This window comes from Lactuca virosa, chromosome 8 (assembly GCF_052849685.1).
Source record: "Lactuca virosa cultivar CGN04683 chromosome 8, Lactuca_virosa_CGN04683_v6, whole genome shotgun sequence".
Taxonomy (NCBI): domain Eukaryota; kingdom Viridiplantae; phylum Streptophyta; class Magnoliopsida; order Asterales; family Asteraceae; genus Lactuca; species Lactuca virosa.
In genome coordinates, this window is record NC_136433.1 from 340917957 (window position 1) to 340942121 (window position 24165).

The 24165-nt window shown below is 34.3% G+C and overlaps 1 protein-coding gene, 1 long non-coding RNA gene and 1 other non-coding gene across 17 annotated transcripts; 2 read left to right on the forward strand and 1 right to left on the reverse strand.

The window, feature by feature from the left end:
- Positions 1-11396: 11396 nt before the first annotated feature.
- LOC145133338 (uncharacterized) lies at positions 11397-14531 on the forward strand. Of its 13 annotated transcripts, none has more exons than XR_013718540.1 (8): positions 11397-11551; positions 11722-11795; positions 11897-11959; positions 12033-12092; positions 12168-12212; positions 13541-13600; positions 13686-13752; positions 14091-14531. It is a non-coding gene; the product is annotated as an uncharacterized LOC145133338 (long non-coding RNA). The 13 variants fall into 13 exon arrangements; XR_013718542.1 differs by having other exon boundaries at positions 12033-12076; XR_013718549.1 differs by having other exon boundaries at positions 11897-11936; positions 12024-12092.
- A 5825-nt stretch (positions 14532-20356) lies between these two features.
- TRNAR-ACG (transfer RNA arginine (anticodon ACG)) lies at positions 20357-20429 on the forward strand. The gene has a single exon. It is a non-coding gene; the product is annotated as a tRNA-Arg (tRNA).
- Positions 20430-20555: 126 nt separating this feature from the next.
- LOC145134745 (GDSL esterase/lipase At3g27950-like) lies at positions 20556-23641 on the reverse strand. 3 transcript variants are annotated; one of them, XM_079069580.1, is made up of 6 exons: positions 23133-23641; positions 22341-22550; positions 22098-22264; positions 21695-21965; positions 21321-21522; positions 20556-20635 (listed from the first exon to the last, which is right to left on the reverse strand). In XM_079069580.1, the coding sequence occupies exons 1-6, from the start codon at positions 23434-23436 to the stop codon at positions 20632-20634; spliced, it is 1158 nt and encodes a 385-aa protein (XP_078925706.1). In that variant the 5' UTR covers positions 23437-23641; the 3' UTR covers positions 20556-20631. The 3 variants fall into 3 exon arrangements, with proteins under 3 accessions (XP_078925706.1, XP_078925705.1, XP_078925707.1); XM_079069579.1 differs by lacking the exon at positions 20556-20635 and having other exon boundaries at positions 21086-21522; XM_079069581.1 differs by lacking the exons at positions 20556-20635; positions 22341-22550 and having other exon boundaries at positions 21086-21522.
- Positions 23642-24165: the final 524 nt, after the last annotated feature.

A 24165-nucleotide genomic window follows, 5' to 3' on the forward strand; every position in this document is an offset into this window, starting at 1 on the left:
GACGTGATGAAGATACAAAAGACGAATTCCTTTAGTCAAATGTCAACCGCGACGTGGTCACCAATTACCATGACGTGGTGGAAGGCTCAATTTCAAATTTTGAGTAGTTTTTCTACACCTATTGAAGTCCATTATTTTGGAGTATCAAAGTTGAGTTCCATAGCAGTCCAAGAAGTTCTATAATTCCAAAAATTGGTGAGCTGTAAACCACATTAGAAACAATATCAACCTTGCAACTTCTATCCCAGGGGAGTCTGTTCCTTTTTCTCCCTCTTTACTTTTATGTTTTGCATAGCATGCAATGGGGACATTGCATAAAATAAGCTTGGGGTAGGGGATTGATTACATTAGAATACAAGCATTCGATTTTTACAATAATTGCATTGCATTATCATAAAAAAATTGCTAGTTTTGACAATATGCATTCATATAAACTCAAAATAATAGTTTACTTGCTATTTATGCTAGTATTGTGTGGAATAATCCGATGAGAGCCCAAATGTTTACCTGAGCCAACATATGTTTTATTGTATTTGTGGCTTCCTTTTCCTAGTGAAAAGTCATGAGATATGAAAGGTAATCTGGTAGTTGTGTACGATGTAATATGTTTTGCAGCGTGTACCTGGAATCTATCCAGGAGAGCGTATGTAGTCATTGCACTTGGACTAATACCTCTAACCAATAAAGGTTGAAGTTAAGCTCCCTTTCTTAAGCATGTAGGATTTGAGCGAAAAAGGTGAGTTATATATAAAAAAAAAGGAGAGAAATTGAAAACGCTTAAAGAATTTTGGAGCTATCAAAGTATGAAGATCAAAAGATCAAAATTCTGAAAAATCAAAAATCAAAGATATCAAAAATAAAACAAGAAGGTGTTGAATTCAGCGAAATCAAAAAGCAAATATCAAGGAAGAGATGAATTCGAAGAGCTCCATTATGGTATCAAAGTTGTAATTCTTTCTAGATTATATGTATGCTTGGGCAGCTTAACTAAAAATACCTTGAGGTTAAGAAAGATTTCTGAGGATGGATTCAGAGGGTTGCAAAAATGAGTATTGTATAAACTAAGGGGTGAAGTTTCATAAGGATTTCGAGTATTTAGGATTGGTAAGTTTTTAGGAATTATAGACACAAATACATGCATTGCGGTCTTGGGATAATGGATGGGTTTAAAATGAATTGTTTTATGCGATATTGGTTTGCTTGGGGGCAAGCAAAGGTTTAGTGTGGAGTATTTTGATATGTGCATATCTACATATATCTTTTACATCATATCTTAATACTTTTAGTTACATTTATGCTCATTATAGGATAAAAGATACTTAATCTATTATATGTTGTGTTGTAGAAGAATAAGACATGATCGGGAGTGAAAAGGAAGTAATTTGGAAGCTGGAAGTTAGGAACTTGGATCAAGACCGAAAGAAGAAGAAAACTTTCATTACCATGTCGTGGTGACATCCTCCGCGACGTGGTGTTTTGGAAAATCCTAATGAATCTTGAAGACTTGTTGGTTACGCGATAAACCCAAAGACCACGATGTGGTGAGACTTACCACGACGTGGTGAACTGACTTTGAAAAACTATAAATAGAATGAGATTTCTCCGAAAACCTAACTTTTGCTAGGAGCTTTAGTCGACTTTTGAAGTCCAAGGACGTTATTTAGAAGCTTTGAAGTGCAGAGATCGATTACAAGCTCGATTTTGAGAGATTTTAGGCAACAATTCTTATAATTCCTTATTCTTCTTGTGTTTGATCATAGATTACAAGTTGAATTTCGTTTTTACATGTTTGTTTGCTGAAGTTATGGGCTAAATACCCTAACTTTTATTTAGACTATATTAATTGCTTATTTATGAGTTAATTTATGGATTAGATTAAGCTAAGTTGATTATTTGTTATGTTAGCTTATTAAATAACCTCTGTATGTTTATGATAACTACTTTACTATTTATTGATGAGTTTAATTAAGTTTGCATGACTTATCATTCTTGATTGACTTGAATCTTATGATCTTGTGACTTGTAAAATTGTAGGACTAGTGTTTTGACCAAAAACCTAGGGTTAAATAGAAAAGTGGGTAAGTGAATGTAGGAGCTAATATATGAACCAATCATATATTGAATTGATTTAATTAACCAAATAGATCAATCCATTATAAGTCTCACATAACTCAAACTAAACACTAGTAAATTTGTTAGTTTATCCGCTTGATCACCGTATGAACGAACTTATTTGCTAAAGGATTAGATTATTGAACATTAATCTACTCATCTTAGTAATCGGTAATCAACGAAGTATTAATCCATTGCACTTCCATTAAATCAACCATAATAGCAAGTATATCGAATCCAAACGAAAGTCTCTCATTCATCTTGATTAAAATCATCTTTTGTGTTTCCTGCTTTTAGTTTTGCCTTTTAGTTTCATTAGTTGTTAACTAGGGATGTGCCCTCGCTTCGCTACGGGTCGGGAAAAGTCGGGGATCGGAGATGTGAGATTATTGGAGAAGCCACTGTTACCTGTCAAAATAACCAAAATTACATCAATGTAATTTGTCAGAAATTGAACCTCAAATTTGGGGGAAAATAAAATATGTTGCCCGTATTGGTAAAAAGAGTAAAGTACATTGCTATTTCCTGTATTTCGAATTTTTTTTACATGAATCATACATCACACATACCGTCAAGCTTCCCTCGAAAAAAATGGTGCCAATTTAAGAATGTCATCCTATTCTTCAATATTATCTATTATTCAAATTTCATTTAAGAATAATGTCCTTATAAGCAAATGTTATCCTATTCTTCAAAGAAAAAGAGAAAGAAACACCCCCCTCCATCAAATGAAAATCAATCTAGCAAAAAGAATCACATTAAGAAATGTTTCATTTCCTCAAGGATACACATTAGGCTATAGATAACAACCTGCTTTTTAGCAATGTCAAAAACATATTTGTTTGCAGATAAAAGTAGCATATCAAAACTTTACATAAACTAAAACCACAATCACTTATAAGAAAATTAAAAAGAATGAAAAAGAAAAAAACAATTTCCATCTAAAGAATATCTTCCCATATTAAGAAAAATACCCAATTAATCTCAGTAATAAATGAAATCAAATATACATCGAACAAAAGAGAATTACAAAGAACCAAAAACGTTCTAGAAAGGCTTACACACCATGAGCTTCAAAAATTCATAACCTTGGAAGCACATTCTTGAAAAAAAATAATAAGTACCAAATCATTTTTGTCTGTCTCTTTAATTAAAATGAGGGGTATAAAAGTCAAAAACATCGTTTTTCATATGGATGAATCAAAAACACAGCTTGAAATATGAAATATCTCCTCCCCACCTAAAAAGGTAAGAGAGTGCTTTGCTTTTGATTTCTTCTTTATGCAAACGACGAAAATGCCCTTCTCATCATAGAAAATAATATATAAATTAAAGAAACATGCACGAATTCTGGAATAAGAACATAAAATTTTAGATCATTAGTTTCATAGTCGTAGAAGTCATGTAGCAATGGAGTCATAAATAGGAGGTAATACATCTGCAAATGAAATAAAAAAAAAGATTAAACAATGACAAATTAAAAGTAATTAATTATCTTTATTTATTTTCAGTAAACATGGATGGTGGCCCACAGTGTCTGTCAAGTAGCATGATTTGAGATGTAAAATTGTAAATCAAGTACACAGACAGTATGTTGTCAAACTAACATATAACCAGTGTTTTATAAATAATAATAAATTATTCAATAAAATAACTTATTAAAAAAATAAATATAAGGATGAAGTTATTACCAGTAAATAGGCACCAGTCCTCTATTGCATCTCCATCTTCCTCATCAAACGGTACTTCATCCTCAAAATCATCTATTTTACAATCCATTTGGCATAAAGCTTAACTCTCATAAATGGCAGGACAACAACATATTTTATCATTCATCTATCTTCCTGCTTCTTCCCTTAGAACATTAACTATAAGAGAAACAAATAATGTCAGCCTGTAGCATGCCATATGTTATAAATTGACCACTTAAATATTTTCATACATGGTGATTGGAATTAAAAAAGAAGTGAATAAAAAAGAAAAAAAGAAACACTAAATGTATGAAGCATGCTTGTTGTGCCATGTGTAGAAATCTCTTTGTTGATTTTAATAGTTCGCAATTATCTACAAATCTTTAAAACCATATAAAAACCAGGCTAACTTGAAATAAGTAGAGTATTTGGTAACACATGACAAAAAATTATTTATAAATCATTATAGCTTCAATCATTACCTGGATTTTGAAAAACATATGTGTTTAATAACAAATCGTCGTACACTTCCAATTGTTTCTTGCACTTTCAGTTTTATCAATCAATTTTATTTTACTTGCTGATGGACTGTATATAAGCTCATGTTGATGTCCTTTTCATAAAAATGGATAGAAACAACTTCTGGTTGGATTGGCATTTCATCAAACACCTTCTGGCCATCCTTTCATAGATGAAGTTTCCATGGATCACTAGGCAATTGTTTAAATTAAAATTCTTAAAAGGCTATTCATATGTAAAAAATTATCAAATATTCATTAGTATAACAATATTTAGAAGAAAAGAACATTGATGCTTACAAGAATCACTTCAGTGACCTTGGAAAACAACTTTATCTCTTTCTTCATATCGCTGCCTACACGTGAGAAGTTCATCGTAATCACCTGGAAACAGTGTTGTGTTCCAGCCTCCAAAGCTACAGTAGCCAACTTTGTTGACAAAATGAAACCTAGGGTGGCAAAGTCTTCCAACCCTATGATGAACACAGTTAATGAAGGCAACAAAAATGGTGGCTGCCAAGACTATAAATAGAGACTTCATTCTTCAGTTGTTTGCATCCCAAACACAGAGAAACAGATAGTATAACACTTAGAGTGAGTGTGTTAGTGAGAGGGTTGGTTTTTTTGTAATAGTTGAGTGTGAGAGTTGCTCCTCCTATTGTAATTCTATTTTAGTGTTTAATAGAAGAGTTTTCCAATCCCAACAACTGGTATCAGAGCTTGGTTTGGTGTCCAGGGAATTCTTTAAGAATTTCTCTGTTTTTTCGTCAAAATTTTTTGTCTCAAAATCAGTTTCTGGACAAACCATTAGAAAGGTCTCATTTCAAGGATTTCGAAAATATATTTTTCGTAATTTTTTGACCACGGGAAGACCTCCAAAACGTCGGTCAAAGTTGGTCAAATCTCGCCGGAAATGTCGCCGCAAAAACCAGGTGGCCGGAGAAGACTGCCGGAGAAGAAGGAGTGACGTCATCATTGACCAGAATTTCAAAAAGTTGTTGTTTAGCCCCTGAAGTTCCAGAAAGTTGCATACAGGTCCCTCTGTTTCTGAAAAACTGCAGTTCGGTCCCTGTTGTTATGAAAATAACTATTTTCGTCCTTGGAGTTCTGAAAAGTTACAGAAAGGTCCCTAGTTCGCAGAAACGTTTCAGATTGGCCCCTATAAGTTCCAAAAATTACAGTTTACCCCTTATTGTTATGAAAAGTTACAAATTAGAACATAACTTTTCAAGAAAGTATATTTTGACCCCGAAAAATTCTACCCCACCATTTTTGACGCTCCCGAATCCAAATGAGAGCTTGGTTTTATCTAATTTTTCTTCGAAATATTTGTAAAATAAATTTGCAATTATTTTCGATGGAATCTACAAGTACGATTACGATGGTTCGACTTACGCCCACAAATTACAACATGTGGAAGCCAAGGATGGAAGATTTGCTTAATCTGAAAGATTTAGAAGAGCCTATAGAAAAGCAAGGCGTCAAAACCGACACGAAGACAGACGAAGTTTGGACGAGAATAAACAGGAAAACGGTGGCACAAATTCGACAGTGGATCGACCACAGTGTTTTTCATCATGTCTCTCAAGAGACAGACGCGTACAAACTTTGGGAGAAGCTCGAGAATATATATCAGGCAAAGACGGAACGCAACAAGACCTTGCTAATGAGGCGCCTTGTAAACCACAAGTTACGAAGTGGAATGTCCATAACCGAGCATACGAGTCAGTTCCAGGATCTCGTAAACCAGCTCGATGCTGCTGATTGGGTTCTCAAAGACGAGGAACAAGCCATATTGCTCTTGAGTTCTCTACCTGATAATTGGGAGACACTTGTTATGACTCTTAGAAATTCTGCCCCCGGTAGCAAAGTGACAATGGAGACGGTCACAGACGCCCTAATGAACGAGGAAGCCAGAAGGAAAGAAGCTGGTACAGACCAATCTTTTGCCCTCGTGTCAGAAAACAAAGAAAGAGGCGGAGGCAGAACTAGAGGTAGAGGTCGAGGTCGAGGTAGAGGAAGACATGGTTAAAGTAGAGGAAGATCCCAAGATGGAGGGAAATCACGAGATCGAGGGAAATCGCGAGAGCGAGGTAAATCTTCAAATACTTGGTTTGAAGGCTATTGTAATCATTGTAATTATTATGGCCACAAAAGGAGTGATTGCCGAAGGTTCTTACGAGAGCAGCCCGTGACAAGCCAAAATTCAAGCAGGGAGAATGGTGAAACCATGGTCACCATAACACAAGACGTTGCCCTTGTTACATACGAGGAGGAAGCATGCCTACATGTTGGAACTCATGATGATGAGTGGGTGATTGATAGCGCCGCATCATATCATTCGACTCCAAACCGGGATTTATTCACTACTTATAAACCCGGAGACCATGGTATCGTGAAGATTGAAAACACTAGTTTCTCAAGCATTGCTGGTATTGGTGATGTGCATTTAAAGATAAATGTTGGATGTACATTGGTGCTGAAAGATGTTCGACATGTCCCAGAGCTGAGAATGAATCTTATCTCAGTTGGAGCTCTTGACGTCCAATGATATGATAATCAATTCAAAAATGGTACCTGGAAGTTGCTAAAAGGTGTTATGGTTGTTGCAAGGGGACAACTTGATGGTACTCTGTATAAAATCCATGCAAAGCTACTTCAGCCCAGTCTCAATGCTGTTGAAGAAGAGACATCACCAAACTCGTGGCATAGAAGACTAGGCCACATGAGCGAGAAGGTATTGACGACTCTTGCAAAGAAGGAGTCCATTTCAATGGAAAAAGATGTTGCCCTGGATCCTTGTGAATATTGCCTATTCGGGAAACAACACAGAGTTTCCTTTAGCTCCACAAGAAAGAACCGCTCTGAGTTGCTGAGCCTTGTCCACTCCGATGTATGTGGACCCATTGAAGTAGAATCTCTTGGTGGAAGCCGGTATTTTGTGACATTCATTGACGATGCATCACGAAAGGTATGGGCATACTGTCTGAGGACGAAGGACCAAGTATTGGACCGCTTCAAATCTTTTCATGCAATGGTGGAAAGACAAACAGGAAAGAAGTTGAAATGTCTCCGATCAGATAATGGAGGCGAGTACTATTCCCGTGAGTTCTCTAAATACTGCACGGAACATGGTATCAGATATGAATATACTGTCCCACGAACCCCACAACACAATGGTGTAGCAGAACGAATGAATCGAACTATTGTTGAGAAAGTTCGATGCATGCTCAGCATGACTAAACTCCCAAAGCCATTCTGGGGTGAAGTTGTATTGACATCTTGCTATCTAATAAATAGGTCATCTTCTGTTCCACTAAATTTTGAAGTTCCGGAGAAGATATGGACGGGTAAAGACATATCATATTCTCACTTGATAGTATTTGGGTGTAAGGCGTTTGCACATGTACCAACTGAATTGCGGAAGAAGTTGGACCTCAAATCCACTCCATGCATCTTTATTGTATATGGAGATGAAGAGTTCGGGTACAGACTATGGGACCCAGAACTAAAGAAGGTTATTCGAAGCAGAGATGTGGTCTTCTATGAAAACCAATATTACGATTTCAAGGCATCGATTAGCGAGCAACCAGGCTCCAAAGTTTCAGAAATAATATCTGAAAATATAAAAGATGTTTCCACGGAAGAAGAGGATGAAGAAGTCGATGATGCAGATCAAGAAGGTGTTGAGCAGGGGGAGCTTCCACCCCTGGATAATTCAGATCCATTGTCATAAGTTGCAAATGAAGGAACTCAAGTTAGACGATCTGAACGAGTTCGTGCTCCGTCAAGAAGATATCTGACTTCAAACTACATCCTTCTTACCAGCGAGGGGGAGCCAGAGAGCTTTCAAGAAGCTCAATCTCATATTGACAAAGCAAATTGGCAGAAGGCCATGGAAGAAGAAATGAATTCTTTGCAGAAGAATCAAACATATGAGTTGGTGAAACTCCCCAAAGGAAAGAAAGCCTTGAAAAACAAGTGGGTTTTCAAATTGAAGAAAGACGGAAAGGTAAATACTATGAAGTATAAGGCGAGACTCGTTGTCAAAGGTTTCCAACAAAAGAGGGAATCGACTTTGATGAAATTTTTTCACCTGTTGTGAAGATGATGTCTATTCAAGTTGTACTTGGATTAGTTGCCAGTCTAGATCTTGAACTTGAGTAGATGGATGTGAAAACAACATTTCTCCATGGTGATTTGGATGAAGAAATATACATGGAGCAGCCCAATGGCTTTAAAGTCCCAAAGAAAGAGCATCTCGTCTGCAAATTAAAAAAGAGCCTTTATGGTCTTAAGCAAGCCCCAAGGCAGTGGTACAAGAAGTTTGATTCATTTATGATGAATCATGATTACAAGAGAACCATTGCAGACCACTGTATCTATCTGAAGAAGTTTCCAGATGGGAAATTTGTCATCCTTTTGCTCTACGTGGATGATATGTTGATAGTGGGTCAAGATGCAACAATGATCAACAACTTAAAGAAGGATTTGTCTAAGTTCTTTGATATGAAAGACTTAGGCCCAACACAACAGATACTGGGCATGAAAATTATCCGTGATAGAAAATCTAGAAAATTGTTCCTATCACAGGAGGAGTATGTTGAACGTGTGATCAAAAGGTTCAACATGGAAAATGCCAAGCCCGTTGGAACACCCTTGGCTAATCACTTCAAGTTGAGTAAGAAAAATTGTCCCTCTTCTGAGAAAGAAAAAGAAGAGATGAAGGCGATCCCCTATTCCTCAGCCGTAGGAAGTCTTATGTACGCAATGGTGTGTACAAGACCAGATATTGCTCATGCTATCGGTGTTGTGAGTAGATATATAGCTAATCCGGGAAAACAACATTGGGAAGCAGTAAAATGGATACTTCGATACCTAAAGGGTAGTTCGAAACTATGTTTATGCTACGGGGGAGCAAAGCCAATCGTGGAAGGTTACACAGATGCCGATATGGCAGGAGATCTTGATAATAGAAAATCTACATCAAGTTACATTTTCACTTTGGCAGGGGGAGCTATCTCGTGGCAATCCAAGTTACAGAAGTGTGTCGCACTGTCAACAACAGAAGCCGAGTATATTGTTGTCGTTGAAGCTGGGAAGGAGCTTATATGGATGAAACGGTTTCTTCAAGAATTAGGCTTTCCACAAGAAGAGTACATCATTCATTGCGATAGTCAGAGTGCTATGGACCTGAGTAAGAACTCGATGTACCATTCCCGCACAAAACATATTGATATTCGTTATCATTGGCTTAGAGAAGCAATTGAGGGACGAGAATTGAAGCTGTTAAAGATCAACACCAACAATAATCCTGCACACATGTTGACAAAGGTGGTGACACAAGAGAAACACAAACTATATGCTGACATAGTTGGGATGAGGATTGTTGGACGGAGACTGGAGGGGGAGATTTGTTGTGTTCCAGCCTCCAAAGACTCCAAAGCTACAGTAGCCAACTTTGTTGACAAAATGAAACCTAGGGTGGCAAAGTCTTCCAACCCTATGATGAACACAGTTAATGAAGGCAACAAAAATGGTGGCTGCCAAGACTATAAATAGAGACTTCATTCTTCAGTTGTTTGCATCTCAAACACAGAGAAACAGATAGTATAACACTTAGAGTGAGTGTGTTAGTGAGAGGGTTGGTTTTTTTGTAATAGTTGAGTGTGAGAGTTGCTCCTCCTATTGTAATTCTATTTTAGTGTTTAATAGAAGAGTTTTCCAACCCCAACAAACAACACATCAAACGGAATCGAAGAAGAAACTTACCTAACACCTAAGTCAACATCTCTACCAATCTTCATTGTCACTCTTCTTGATCCCCTGAAGTTCAAATTCAAATTAACCTGCAAGTTAGCGTTCTAAAGTTTAGCTTATTTATCCAACATGGTCCAACTTACTTATCGACAATCTATAAACCAATAACGGAGATGATTAGAATGGCTAAGTTAGTAGATAAAATCGTTTGGTTTTGTGCATTAAGGGGAAATTAGAACCCAATCATGAGGAGTGTTAAACACAATTTTCAAAAAAAAAATAAACTTGAATAAAAAGATTAGACAAAAAATGCAGGAACCTGGTTGAAGCATTCCATCGAGCAGTTAGAATGCATCATGTCTCCCCAGCTACCTAAACAGTTGGCTAAACAGTTTTCTCCAAGGCAAGTTATTCTTCCCAAACAGAAACGAACCAAATAGTAGATGGAGAATTAAGATGAAGTTAATAAATGAGGAAACAATGATCGGTGACAGACGGAGGAGATGGTAATGGAGGAAGGTGTTTTTGACGGTTTGCATATCTGTACAGAACTGAAATCTGGAGGCAAGGTCAGCAACCAGAGATTCTCTTTGGGCGGTGCCAACAGTGGTTGTGGTCGTGACATGGTGTGGTGGAAGGATCGGGAAGTTGAGGAAGAAGGAACGTTTCGGTGGGAAAGAAAGGTTCAAGAAGCAGGTGGTAGGGAATTAAACTATAACCATGGTACACTAACTAACCCTATGAACAGTGGAGCAGCCGTATTCAGAAGGAGTTGCAGGGACTGATTTGCTGCCAACGAGGAAAAATCAAGCCTTTGGGGAAGAGACGCCTATTAGAAAACTTAAAAAGTAAAGATGAAGTGGATTGGAAGATAAAGGCGGCCGAAAACTGGCCTACGACTAAGCATAGACGGTGGAGATGACAGTCGGATGACTACAGTGAAAGAGCGAGGGGAAGAACGGAAAGGTTTTTTTAGGGGGCTAAGCTTCGGTCGATTAAAGCTGTGGAGATGAGGATTAAAGCAGTAGTTGAGGCGGTGGACTAATCCCGATTGATATAGAGTGACCTGATGAAAGCACCGAAGCAGAACACATGTCCAAAACGGTACAATCCACATGCAAAACGTAAGATTATAAGAAAAAAAAGACCAATGAGAACATAGGGTAAAAAACAGAAAAAAAAATTAGGAATAGTAAAATGAAAATCTCTAAAAACATAAGGACAACATATGAAAAGAAGCAAAGATATGGACCAATTATGCCAAAACCTTAGGAACTTTATTGTTCCTAAGGATGGTCTTCTTTGATATATCTATTATACCTTAATATACATATTTGTTCCTAAGGATGGTCTTCTTTGATATATCTTCTTCTTTCTCGTGATTTGCCATCTTTGTCACATACCACCACCAACACTTGCCATCTTGCACCACCATCTCTTCTTAATCGATCTGTTTTGGGCAAGTAACAGGTAGCCTATTTCTAGCTCTCACGATCCAAAATAAAACCCTAAAGCGACATCGCCTCTCTAACTCTTCTCTTTGTTTTGTTTGTTAAAAGTTTCATCTGATATATAGATTTGTGTGTGCATGTGTGTTGTCTCTCTAATTGTATTTGTGTGTGTGTGTTTCATTATTGTAGGTCTATTGGTTGGCCCCTGTGCTCCTCCACCGTGAATAATGATCACAAAAAATGATTTTACTGCATCTAAATATGTAAGTACTCATATTTAAAAAAAACAATTAACTGGTCTCTTGGTTTTTATCTGTTCATTTTTACATAATTAACAACCAAGTAACAAATATCTATATCTTAGAGACAATAGAAACGCACACCTAATCTGTTGTCTTCATGCGGTAAGTGGTTACTTCTCTAAAAGGTTCGATTTTCCTATTTCATATTTTTTTCGATTTTTTACTCATTTGTTCTCTAACGGGTTTTAGTTCTAACAGAGTAACAAGTTTGATTCCTAATAGGCGTTTTAAAGCTCTCACCGGTTCGAGTTCTAAGTGGTTCATTTCTTACTGATTTTGTTTCTTTTTGCTGCTTTGGTTTTTTGATCATATGATTATTGATATCGATTGCAGCGTACATACAAATCTGAAATCTTGCACTACATCATCCACCTGAAGGTTATTTTCATTTTTTTCCTTTGTATTAGTCTTGAAGGTAGGTAATATTCTGCCTTATTATGTGCATTCAAAGGTTTATTTGTCTTTACTGATATATTATGCTATATTGGGGTTCTGAAATTGGGTCTGTTTTCTGTCATTGTTTTAAGGTTGATTTGTGTCTATTGATGTTTACTGTCATTGTGACTCTGAAATTGCGTATGTTTTTGCTTAACTAACAGATATAGCATTTTAAGTCTTTTATTTTGTTAGTTTGCTCATAAGGTTGGAGGGTGTGGTATGGAGTTTACCACAGCCCACCTCACACATCTTCCTTTCCACCTCATTTTACCATCTTCTTTGCTATATACCAGGTGTGGTATACCAATAAAAAAGTAAGAAAAAAAGAAGATAAGAGGGGGAGAGAGAGAGAGAGAGAGAGAGAGAGAGAGAGAGAGAGAGGGAGAGAGATAGAGATAGAGAGAAAGAGAGGGGGGCGAAGAAGCTCGACACTTTTTAGCCGAGCTTGGCTCCAGCCGCACACTAGGCGTGGTGTTTTCGATGATTAATTTTCCATGACTTTTAGTCCATGTGGTTTTATATTATTATTTCACTATAAAAAAAAAAATTCTTCTGAATATCACTTTTTATAACATCCTAATATTTCCATGTGGTAAGTGATTTATTTTCACTTTTGATCTGTTTGATAAGAGTTTAAGTAGGATCATATTTGTTGACATAAATTTTCATTATGTGATTCATATTCAACTACCTAACCTTATAAAGAATTTTATCTAATTTAGAATATTTTTGCTAGTTTTCATTTATAAAATCTTTATTCGTCACATGGTTTAGAGAAATCATGAAGACGGACTTTCAACAAAGTACAACAGAAATCTCATTTTCTAAAGCTTAAATCATGTGGATTATCATATGGGAAGTAAGTTAAATTAACACAACACAACACTTCACATGCTAAGCTAAACAGAGGAACCAACTCTTAGGCTTTTTTCACCACCTATAATTATGTTAAAATGGTCTTCTATAACTTTTGAATATGTAACAAGTATATTGTGCGAATTCAGTTTCTTGAATATGGTAAAATGGTCTCCTTTCTTCTGTACACATTTCTTTCAATACTGGTTTAATAGAATTTCACAAACTATTTTGATTTTTTACTTGCATTCTCTTCATAGCAATATACTTTCAAAAGGATTTTTTCTCTTCTTTCAAATTTTTCAGTCTAACTGTTAGGTATGTCTCTGTATGTGTGTGGTTGTATGTGGCTGTGTGTTTGTATCTGTGTATGAGTATGTATGTTCTTCATAATGTACTATCTTTAGATGCAGGTTATTGAAAAAGGGATATCGAACGGAAAAAGAGGGGGGATATTGCCATTCCTTAAACCGGTAAGCATTTACCATCCATTATTGTTTTTCTTTTCTTTTCATACCGTCTTTCAATTTTTATACCTCTCTTTCTCTCTTGATCCAGAAAGCGGATTGAAAAAGAGAACCTTCAACACCATCGAAGTTTCTCACGGTTCTTGGAGTGCTATTTTGTACGGTTTGTAAACTAACAAAAACCAACATTAATTGTTCAAATTGTTGGGTAAAAAATATCTAGGGTGTGATTTTGAGAAAATCCATCTTGGGTTTTTGTTGAAGTCGATTCAATATAACAAGATGGACTCCATCGATTTAGTCAATTCCTTAAGTTTTTGGTGGTTTTTTTTATAATTTTTTTTAATCTTATAAATGTGCAGAAAGCATTTACCATCATCTCTTTGGTTTTTGGGTTTTGATCTTCCTAGATCTATTTGTATTTCATGTTTTGGTGATTTTTTGGATCTTTTTGTGATTAAGGTTCTTAAATTATTTATTTCTATTTCATGTTCAGGTATGTAAAACCAATTTAAAACCTATGGAGAAGTGACTCTTGAGCCTTTTAAGCGAGACCATGTCGGTGTTGTTGGAGCCAATTGTGTGCCAAAGAAACAGAAACATGCATCACAGATGATACATGCTCTTGCTAATTAGATTCTGATTTTGTTTGATTTGGCTGCAATTTTTCAAAGTTTATTAGTGTAAATTAATAACAACATAAAGCTATTACCGATTTCATCTTGGTGTAAACTAGGTTTTATGGCCTAGAGTGAAGGAATTTTTAATGTGTTGGAAAAGTAATTGATGGTTTTTGAGTGCCTACATGTCTAAGGGACATATGTAAACCCCCTTACGAAATTGCATTCAAAACTTCAAAAACATACTAATCATTTGGAAGATGCTTTTATGACTTGCCGAATAATTTAATATGAAATATTTGATTGTTTGTTTTAAATATTGTATAATGAATTTTTGATGCCCATTTTTCTGGTTTTAATGTTTAGTGCAGTAAAACGTTTTTTTATTCACCATTTTTATCCCTCTATCCTTTAACTTAATCTTTAATTTGTTAAGCCCATATAAATAGACAAATATTCTCTTATCTTTAACTAAACGATTAGGGTTTAACGATCGGAACCCACATCATGTACATTTTTAAAAAAATCTCAACTTTTCATCTTTAATTCTTATTGGTTCGTTTTTATAAACATGACTCTTATTTATAATTGTTGAGATATATATATATATATATATATATATATATATATATATATATATATATATATATATATATATATATATGGGGGATATCAAATAAGAACACCTAAAAGGTTGAGAACGCGAGAACAATTCTGAACCAATCATTATATAAGAGCATATAAGTAATTATGTATTTTAGTTTAATTATAGTAAAATACAATTAAATGACACTTTCCAACAATTTAGGGATACCAAATTTCAAATCACACTTAACTAATAAAATAATAAAAGAAGTTGTTGACTTCTTTTTTATCTTAATTAAAAATTAAAAAAAAAATATTTTTATCATATTTTCCCTCAAAATAAAAAAATCAAAAAAATTTAATTTATATTGTTCATACTATTTGTTCTATATGAATAAAAAAACATTCTATTAATCAAAAATAAATATACCAAAGATGAAAATTTATCAATTTAGTAAATTTTCTTAACCATTTTTATACTCATAAACGAATAATTATTAAATTTTCTAATTTTATTTTATCAACCATTTTTATATTCATAAATAAATAAATCAAAATTGTATTCATATATTTATGCGTTTATATTCATAAATGATTATAAGTTATATTATTACAACCATAATGATTAAATAACTTCATATATATAATTGATTCTTTTGACTAATATCGAACTATATTCATACAACTAAAATAAAAAATAATCATACATTTATATTTACAAATATGAAAAAAGTTGGCAAGAAAAACAAAAGGAAAAAAAGTTTCAAAGAATCAGAAAATGCAATAAATTGATATATCCATGAATTTTTTTTATGTCTCGGATGTATATGGTCTTCCTTCTCTTTGGGGGTGTTTGGGATTGCGTTTGAAAAGTGCTTATTGGCTTTTTGAAAAGCTAATAAGTCAAAAAAAAAAAGTGTTTGACAAACTCAAAAGCACTTTTTAGAATAACTTTTTCATAAGCTTCAAAAAACATTTTTTTAATAAGCATGTAAAACGTGGCTTTTTGAAACTGCTTATGGCTTTTCAACCAAAATAACTTCAAAAAACACTTTTTAAGCCAAACAATTTTTAACTTATTGATTTATTGGCTTTTTCACTATAAAATCTTATCCAAACACTTTTTAAAAAACTCATTTTACCACCACTATAAGCAAATAAGCACTTCTATCTAAAAGCACTTTTGGAATTCAAAAGCCTTCCCAAACACCCCCTTTTATCTCTATTGATGTTCTTCCCTCCTCCTGCTTCGCACACGCACCTATGCACTATCATAATCTCTTTTTTCACTGGTTTACATCATGTTGGCAGCATCGTGTAAGGCTATTGTAGGTCGAAAAAATTACAGAAATAAAATAAAACACATTTACCAATTAAAATCATCAATTGTAATCACCAATGATTATGAGAAACCAAACAATTACATAATAAAAACAATGCTAAACATATCAAAGATACCAATGATTATGCGAATTGCAACAACATTTTAGGTCATCATTAAATTAAATTGAAGGACATCGATCATGGTGGAAAAGGACTCATGCAGAAGTGACTGAACTAAATCAATTTCTGGTTGATACAAACATATACACTTTAGCTAATAAATACCACTTAGTGAGAATCAATTGTTAGTGTATTCTATTCATTAACGAATAATACTTGTATTCAGAAATGATTATCATTTTAGGGGAGAAAAAGTGTGAATGTAGAATCATTCTATGTATTCATATACAATTTTATTCTTAAATGATTATTTTTTTGGTTAAATGATTTATTCCTACAAACTGAAAATTATAAACTTCATTAAAGAAAAATGTCGTTTTAATGTGGCCCGGATCATCGAGAAATCAAAGCGGAACACAAGACTATTTACAGATGAAAATAGAAGGGTTGAAAGACTTACCAGAATATAGAATTTAGCCTGCTTGAATCCGAGAACATGAAATCTGAAGAACTCTCAGAACCCTCATAGTCAACTCAAAACTTTCTCTGGCGTCTTTCTGATTCCTCGTGCCCTCTGTCTAATAGTTGTGCCTTTCAGTCAAGTGCCTTGCCTTCCTTGCCTATTCATTTAGTCCAACAATTGAAATACCTATTCGCATTCCTTCCCAGTCCACTTCGAAAGTTACATTCACAGCGCGGGGGAGAGACAGAGAGGGGTCAGTAAAGGTACTAAGAGTCCTCTCACTACCAACCAGCAGACATCATCTGGCTGGGTCTTGCCGGTATCAACAACGATAAAACGTCCTTATTGAAGCCTAGCTAACGAGAAATCAAAGCGATAACGCACCTTTCCTAAGATTAGAATCGAAATAGAAGAGAAGGCCTTTCTGATGATGAACAAATGAATATAAAGGAATCCCTAATCGCACCCATCGCTATCATCATGACATGCCGACAACCTTCACCCTTTGTCACCAAGAAACCACCATCGACAGATCCTCCATCATCAGCCTTTATCATGACAACAACATTCAAGCAAAATCGAGACCATAGCTTCAAAATTGAAATCAATTTGCAGGTCTACAATCTCCAAAGACAACCAATGAACTAAAATCGAGTTACAGGAGACCGATTGGAGATCAAGTTGCAAAAGGCTGATTGGAAATCAGCTTGCAAGTCTTGAAATCGAGTTACGGGATTTGTAGATACGGTGAAAGGTGAGACGATGGTGTTTGTAGTGAACGGTGGTGACGACTCGTACGAAATTGGGTTTAAATGTTTGAATCAGAGAGAGAAGAAGGAAACGCAGGGATAGAGAGATTTAAGGAATTTGATAAAAATAGTTTAGAATTTGATGACTAAAATACCCTTTTAGTCAATTAAATATTTACAATTTCATCCCATGAGTTTTAGAATTTATATAAATGACACATTAATATTAGTTTTAGATCTTAATTAATGGAAGGTCTAAATCTGTTCTCGTATTCTCAACCTTTTAGGTGTTCTCATTTGAGACGATGGTGTTTGTAGTGAACGGTGGTGACGACTCGTACGAATTTGGGTTTAAATGTTTGAATCAGAGAGAGAAGAAGGAAACGCAGGGATAGAGAGATTTAAGGAATCTGATAAAAATAGTTTAGAATTTGATGACTAAAATACCCTTTTAGTCAATTAAATATTTACAATTTCATCCCATGAGTTTTAGAAGTTATATAAATGGCACATTGATATTAGCTTTAGATCTTAACTAATGGAAGGTCTAGATATGTTCTCGCATTCTCAACCTTTTAGGTGTTCTCATTTGAGACGATGGCGTTTGTAGTGAACGGTGGTGACGACTCGTACGAATTTGGGTTTAAATGTTTGAATCAGAGAGAGAAGAAGGAAACGCAGGGATAGAGAGATTTAAGGAATCTGATAAAAATAGTTTAGAATTTGATGACTAAAATACCCTTTTAGTCAATTAAATATTTACAATTTCATCCCATGAGTTTTAGAAGTTATATAAATGACACATTGATATTAGCTTTAGATCTTAACTAATGGAAGGTCTAGATCTGTTCTCGCATTCTCAACCTTTTAGGTGTTCTCATTTGATCCTACTCATATATATATATATATATATATATATATATATATATATTAATTAGTTCCTTTCTAACTAATTAATTATATATATTAATTAGTTCCTTTCTAACTTTAGTTTGATTATTTAAGTTTATAGTCTTGCAAAACTAGAGAAAAACCTATTTTTAATTAAATAATAGTTTTAGGTAACTTTAATAGATAAAACTAGCTAGTAATTCCGTCCCCTGTGTTCGATACCCGACTATTTGTGATATCCTATTTTCGATTAGGTACACTGTCTTATGAGTAATAAGTAGTTAAATTAGTTGGTTAAAACTAATACATATTTATTCACATGAGTATCATTATCACAAAACATACAAAAAAAGACTACATGTTAGTACCTTTCTCATCAAGATTTGTACAGGTTTGAATGTGATTAAGAGCTACCCTCCACATCAAGATGTTCAACTTATTTGGAACAAGCTTGTTCCGTCCGGTCAAATATTCATTAATGGTCAACATACTGCTATCCATGAAATGCATTGCGGAGGAATCTAAATAAACCCCTTAAGAATCCAACAACCACTCGAGACCATTCCTTGATAAAAATCAATATCACCATCCCATTCTATTTCTCTAATTCGATTCACCATCTCGACGGTTTTCGCAAACAAGCCAACCACCTATGATATCAAGCTGATCAGATGTTGCAATTTTTCAAGGTCTGAAGCAAAGACCTTAGAAAATTGCAACTTAAATGGTATGTTCCCAAGCTAAGCATCAATCCAAATCTTGGTACTCGGCCTATTACTCACCTTCCTCTTACAAAAGTGATCAAGATCAAGACCTTAATCTTACAAAAGAGAGTCTCCATGATGAAAGAACCTCCTCTTCCACTTGAATTAAAAAAACATGATTCAAGGAAGAAAAAAAAAAAATACTACAGACACCAAGCCCACGATCATTTTTAATAGTCATCACCTTTTCCAACTAACTCATTCAACCCCAAAAAAAAATTGAGCTTGTAAAGATTCCAACAAATTTAAAGAGTGTTCGACACTTTAATAAAGTTCTAAAGATTAAATGTAATAAAAGGAATAGAAATTAAAATTACTGGATAGAAATGATCAATTCTACAAAACATGAAAACTCAAATAAATATTTAGTAGAATATTAATGGCTATATTATTGATCCTACCAATTGGTCATTCCAATAGTAAAAGAAACATTTTTTTTTGTAGTTGATTATTAATTTTTATTTATGATTTTATCCATCAACTTAGAAAAAAAAAAGGTTTAGCATTATACCCCTTGTCACGATTCTTTCTATTCACTTTAAATGAATGGTATAAAAATAAAAATAAAAAACATTTTTATTTAAGCGGATAAATCAAGAAAATAAGCGGAAATTTCACTTTCCTTAGAAGGCATCTGGCTTTTCAACTTAACCAAAGCCATTTTTATCTTTAAACCCCTATTAATCCAAATTATTTTTTATAGAATTCCGTTTTAACAACGGAAAATCTAATAGGTATTTTTATAAATACGCATAAGTTGTTTTAAATAACCATTTACAACCACCACTAATTCTTTTATTTTAGTTGGTTCCGAAAATACAACTCATCTAGAAACATTGCCAACCCTAAAGCGTTGCAAAATAAAATTATAAATCTTCAGACGTATATTTATGTGAGTACCATAATCTGTCTGTATTTTATTTATTTTTGTGAATATGAGTCATAAATAATATATAAGCTCAAAACATGTGTTGTCTATGCAATTTAGGCTTTGATGGGTAAAAAATGCAGTTTATAATAAAATTACAATGATGGTAGTTAAAAATTTTACTTAAACCAACCCAATGATGGTGGTGAAATTGTGAAACGGATTAATTGAGTTGGAGCTTAAAGGTTGAAGCGTATCATACCAAACCAAAAATCTATATGTAAAATAATACGACTAAACCAAAACAAAGGTAATTTATATATATATATTTGTATATTGATATTTATATATTTGGTAAATCGCGGTGAAAAGCAAAAATGACTCTGTGGCCCAATGGATAAGGCGCTGGTCTACGGAACCAGAGATTCTGGGTTCGATCCCCAGCAGAGTCGTTAAATTTTTGTTTATTCTTTTAAAAAAAAAAGTCTTCTATTATAGTTCAATATATAAAATCACTGCTTAAAAAAAAAAGGACAAAGTACATTACTACATTAATGCTATATCCAGCTACTTCTCTCCAAAAAAAAAAACGTTAAAACCAATTTCAATATACAATCTAAAATCCCATGGCCAAAGAATCAAAGACAATGAGTATTAGGCTGGAGGGAGTGGTGCCACCGAAACCGCACTCCCTCCCCCGCCACATAAGCGTCACGTCATTTTTTACCAAACAAGTGTGGTCTCTTGCCACACCAAGGGATAGGTGTCACACTTTTATTTTTTATTTTTTTATTTTTTTTTTTGTTTTTTTTAACTATTTTAATTTAATAAAAAATCTTTTTAAATAAAAAACATAATTTTAAAAAGATAATATTTCATTAATTAAAAATACAAATACCATACATTAATTAAAAAAACCTAAAAAATTAGAAAAGCAAATTAGAAAATCGGTTGATCAAATGTAGGTATTGGGGTGTTGGTGTTTCTGACTGGTGTTTTTTCTTTGCTAGGCCTTTTGGAAGAAGACATTTTTCAAAAAAAAATTGGATGAAAAGATTGTGTAAATATTTGTGTAAAGGTGGTGTGAATGTGGTGTAAATGGTTAAAATGGTAACATATATATATATATATATATATATAGATGGAGTAATGGTTAAAAAATAAAAAATAAAAAATTACACGAATCTTGACCGTTCAACAGTCAAACATGGAAGAAAGCACCCAACCAATCAGATTAAGCGGTCTTCTATAGCCGCACGAAACCGCACCCTGGGGGCGGTGTTCGCAGTCCACGTGGTTGTGCATCGCGGTTCCAAACCGCACCCCACACCGTATAGCCTTAGGACCCCAAAAAGGCTTCACATGCTTTCATGAGGGGAAGCTTTGGAGCAGAAAAGGAGCCATCTTGAAGTCGATTAGCAATCCATTTGTTAGCTGCTTCTGTATAATGTACTCCATCCCAACTAATATACTCTAACGGGTTCGCACAACCTCTGCTAAAATTCCCATCTTGCCCTATGCATTGCCCTAGAGGATCCGTAAAACCTACAAAAAGATCACCCTTTTATGCCTATACAAAAGGGTAAAATGGTAAAAAGATAGTGGATCAGGACAGGCCTGATCCACTATGTGGTAAGGTCCTTACTGGTCTTGGATTTATCCAAGGTCAGAAAGGACCTTGACCGGTCCCACTAAAAGTAGGAAAAATTTTGCTTACCATGTTTGTTTGCTTGACTTATGAGAGAGTATTTGACCGAATAAATGTCAACATACATGAACGATGTTTCTTGAAGTTGTTTTTGGAGTTGTGAAACTTTATCTTTGAGGTTTTTGTTGAATTCTTGTGCTACATTATTGTATGACTTTACACATCCGATTTGGTCCGTGTTTTCAGGAGTTGGTGGATAGTTTTTCACAAAATAAGGTAGGCATCCGATTGGACCCGTATTGTGAATCCAAAATGTTCTTGCTCCTTGTTGATAAAGTTTCTATAATAATAACAACACACAAACTTATTATAATTATGATTTTTGGATTGTATAGAGTCAAAATAATTATAAAATTTACGCGTTTAGCCTATTATCAACAAAAAAATAACCAAATTAACCCTCTATCCATACCTCTACGGCTGAAGCAAACTCATTGATTATGGTGGGGATATATGTCTTCACTTGCTCTTCCTTCATTGATGTAATCCCAGCATGAAGATCATTTTGTCCTATGTCAAATGTGTAAAGGGCCCGCTTATAATCCTCGGGTCGTGGAAAACGATCTTTAATGTCAGACCCTAAAATGAATCAACATCGTAACAGTCATATCAGTGACACTGACAGTGACAGTTAAATGAAAGGTTAATATTCTACCTTCACAATACAAATCGGTAGATCTATCTTTGAATTGTTCAAACTGTGAAAGTTGTACATTAAGAGTGAGAGGGTTAAAAGTCCGGTTTAGCATGAGAGCATCTGCAGGCTGAATGGTGGACCCACTAGCAGCAAAATTAGCCCCATGTTGAAAATTTGTTCCGATGGAGTCCAAATATGCACTTAAGTATGGTAAACCTAATCTTTCAGCTGCATATATCGGTTCATGAATTCAAACCCACATTTAGAAACATAAAAATGTGACTTGAATTGATTATATTTGTAATCAAGTTAAGAAGTTCAAGCCTTTGAGTATCTTTATGAAAAGTTTGATTACTCAAAATCTAACCATAACTTTTAAAAAAATGAATCTTTATATCAACCCCACATAGAGATTAAACAAAATAATCTAAATTAACTCAGATTCTTATTTAGTATCCAACTTTAAAGTAGAAATTATAATCCCCAATTCATACTAAACTTTTTCCAGTATCGGAAAATTTGGTCAAATAGAGGGTGTATTTGTTCATTTGATATCATATTATGTGAAACCTTGATCAATTTCTTAAAGAGTCAACTCAAGATTCAACCAAAGCTTCGAAATCAACCCCAGATGAAGATTAAACAAAGTAAATCCAAATCGACTCCAATTATTGAGTAAAACCCAACTTAAAAGTGGATAAGTTAGTACCCAGTTCAAATTCTTTCTCAAAGTATTGAGAAACTAACGGAAAGATCTTAAATTTAACCATTTAAGTAAACCATTTAAGTAAAAAAATTCAATAAATTTACCTAAGAAATCAATGATTAGACGCCCATCAGAGTACCTGCCAGAAGGTTTATGAAAATAGGTCATCCCAAAAGGAGGATGAACGCGGCCAAATACAGCGGACACAGCTCCAGTATCCGAATTCGAATCACCAAAGTTGTAGATTGCTGGAAACTGACAAGAACTCGATTGAGCATCATAAGGATTTGAGATTCTACCTCTTCTAACCATCATCAAAATAGAGAATGTGCCAACTAAGAGAGATCCTATTGCCACGATCCAACTCACTCCTCTGCTTAGATTGGCGAGTCGTCGTCTCCAGTCCATGGTTCAAGTTGGTTAAAGCGCAATTGGTTGAAATAACTGAAAATTTTCACTTGGGACTTTTAACAAACACCAGGGTGGCACCTCAACGGGAACGTTAATGCCTAGATTCAAGAGATTGTTTCAAACTGAACTCATCTAAGAAGAGGATGGGTTCTCGAATTGATCGAGTAAGAACACATCTCACCTACTCTTTTGACTGATGTAGTATAACCATGGAAAATGGACAAAATGGTATCGATAACTAAATATCATAGAAAATTACGATAAAATCTAGAGAAAAATTACCACAATAACTATTTTTCTTAAGGTTTTTCCACAGCATAACAAAAACCTGAAAATTTGATCGTAACAGCCATAAATTTTACAGCTCTAAAATCTACTGTGAATTTGTTTTCTTTTAGATTGTAGCAGGTCATTGGTAAAAATCTAGATTAGCGGAAAAAAAATTAATTATTTTTTGATTTTTAAAATTTTTGTGGGTTAACACTTGCTAAAATCTTGGTGGTCTTTGTTTTTTTTTCTAGATTTTTTCAGGTCAATATTGGTAAAAATGTAGTTTGGCAGAAAAAAAAATGAATTATTTTTTGATTTTTAAAATTTTCGTTGGTTAACTTTTGCGAAATTTTAGGTGCTCTATGATTTTCTTTTTCTTTTTGAAATTTTTGCACGTCATCCTTATTATTAAGAGAACCAAGATGATTTGATTTGATGAATGTTACAATGTTCTTA

Excerpts from the sequence above, each read along its gene's own strand:
- LOC145134745 (XM_079069580.1), bottom strand. The coding sequence starts at position 23,436 with ATGGACTGGAGACGACGACTCGCCAATCTAAGCAGAGGAGTGAGTTGG. Across the intron at positions 22,265-22,340 it reads TACCGATTTGTATTGTGAAG|GGTCTGACATTAAAGATCGT; the intron begins GTAGAATATTAA and ends GATTCATTTTAG. Across the intron at positions 21,523-21,694 it reads AAGTCAAGCAAACAAACATG|GTTTTACGGATCCTCTAGGG; the intron begins GTAAGCAAAATT and ends ATCTTTTTGTAG.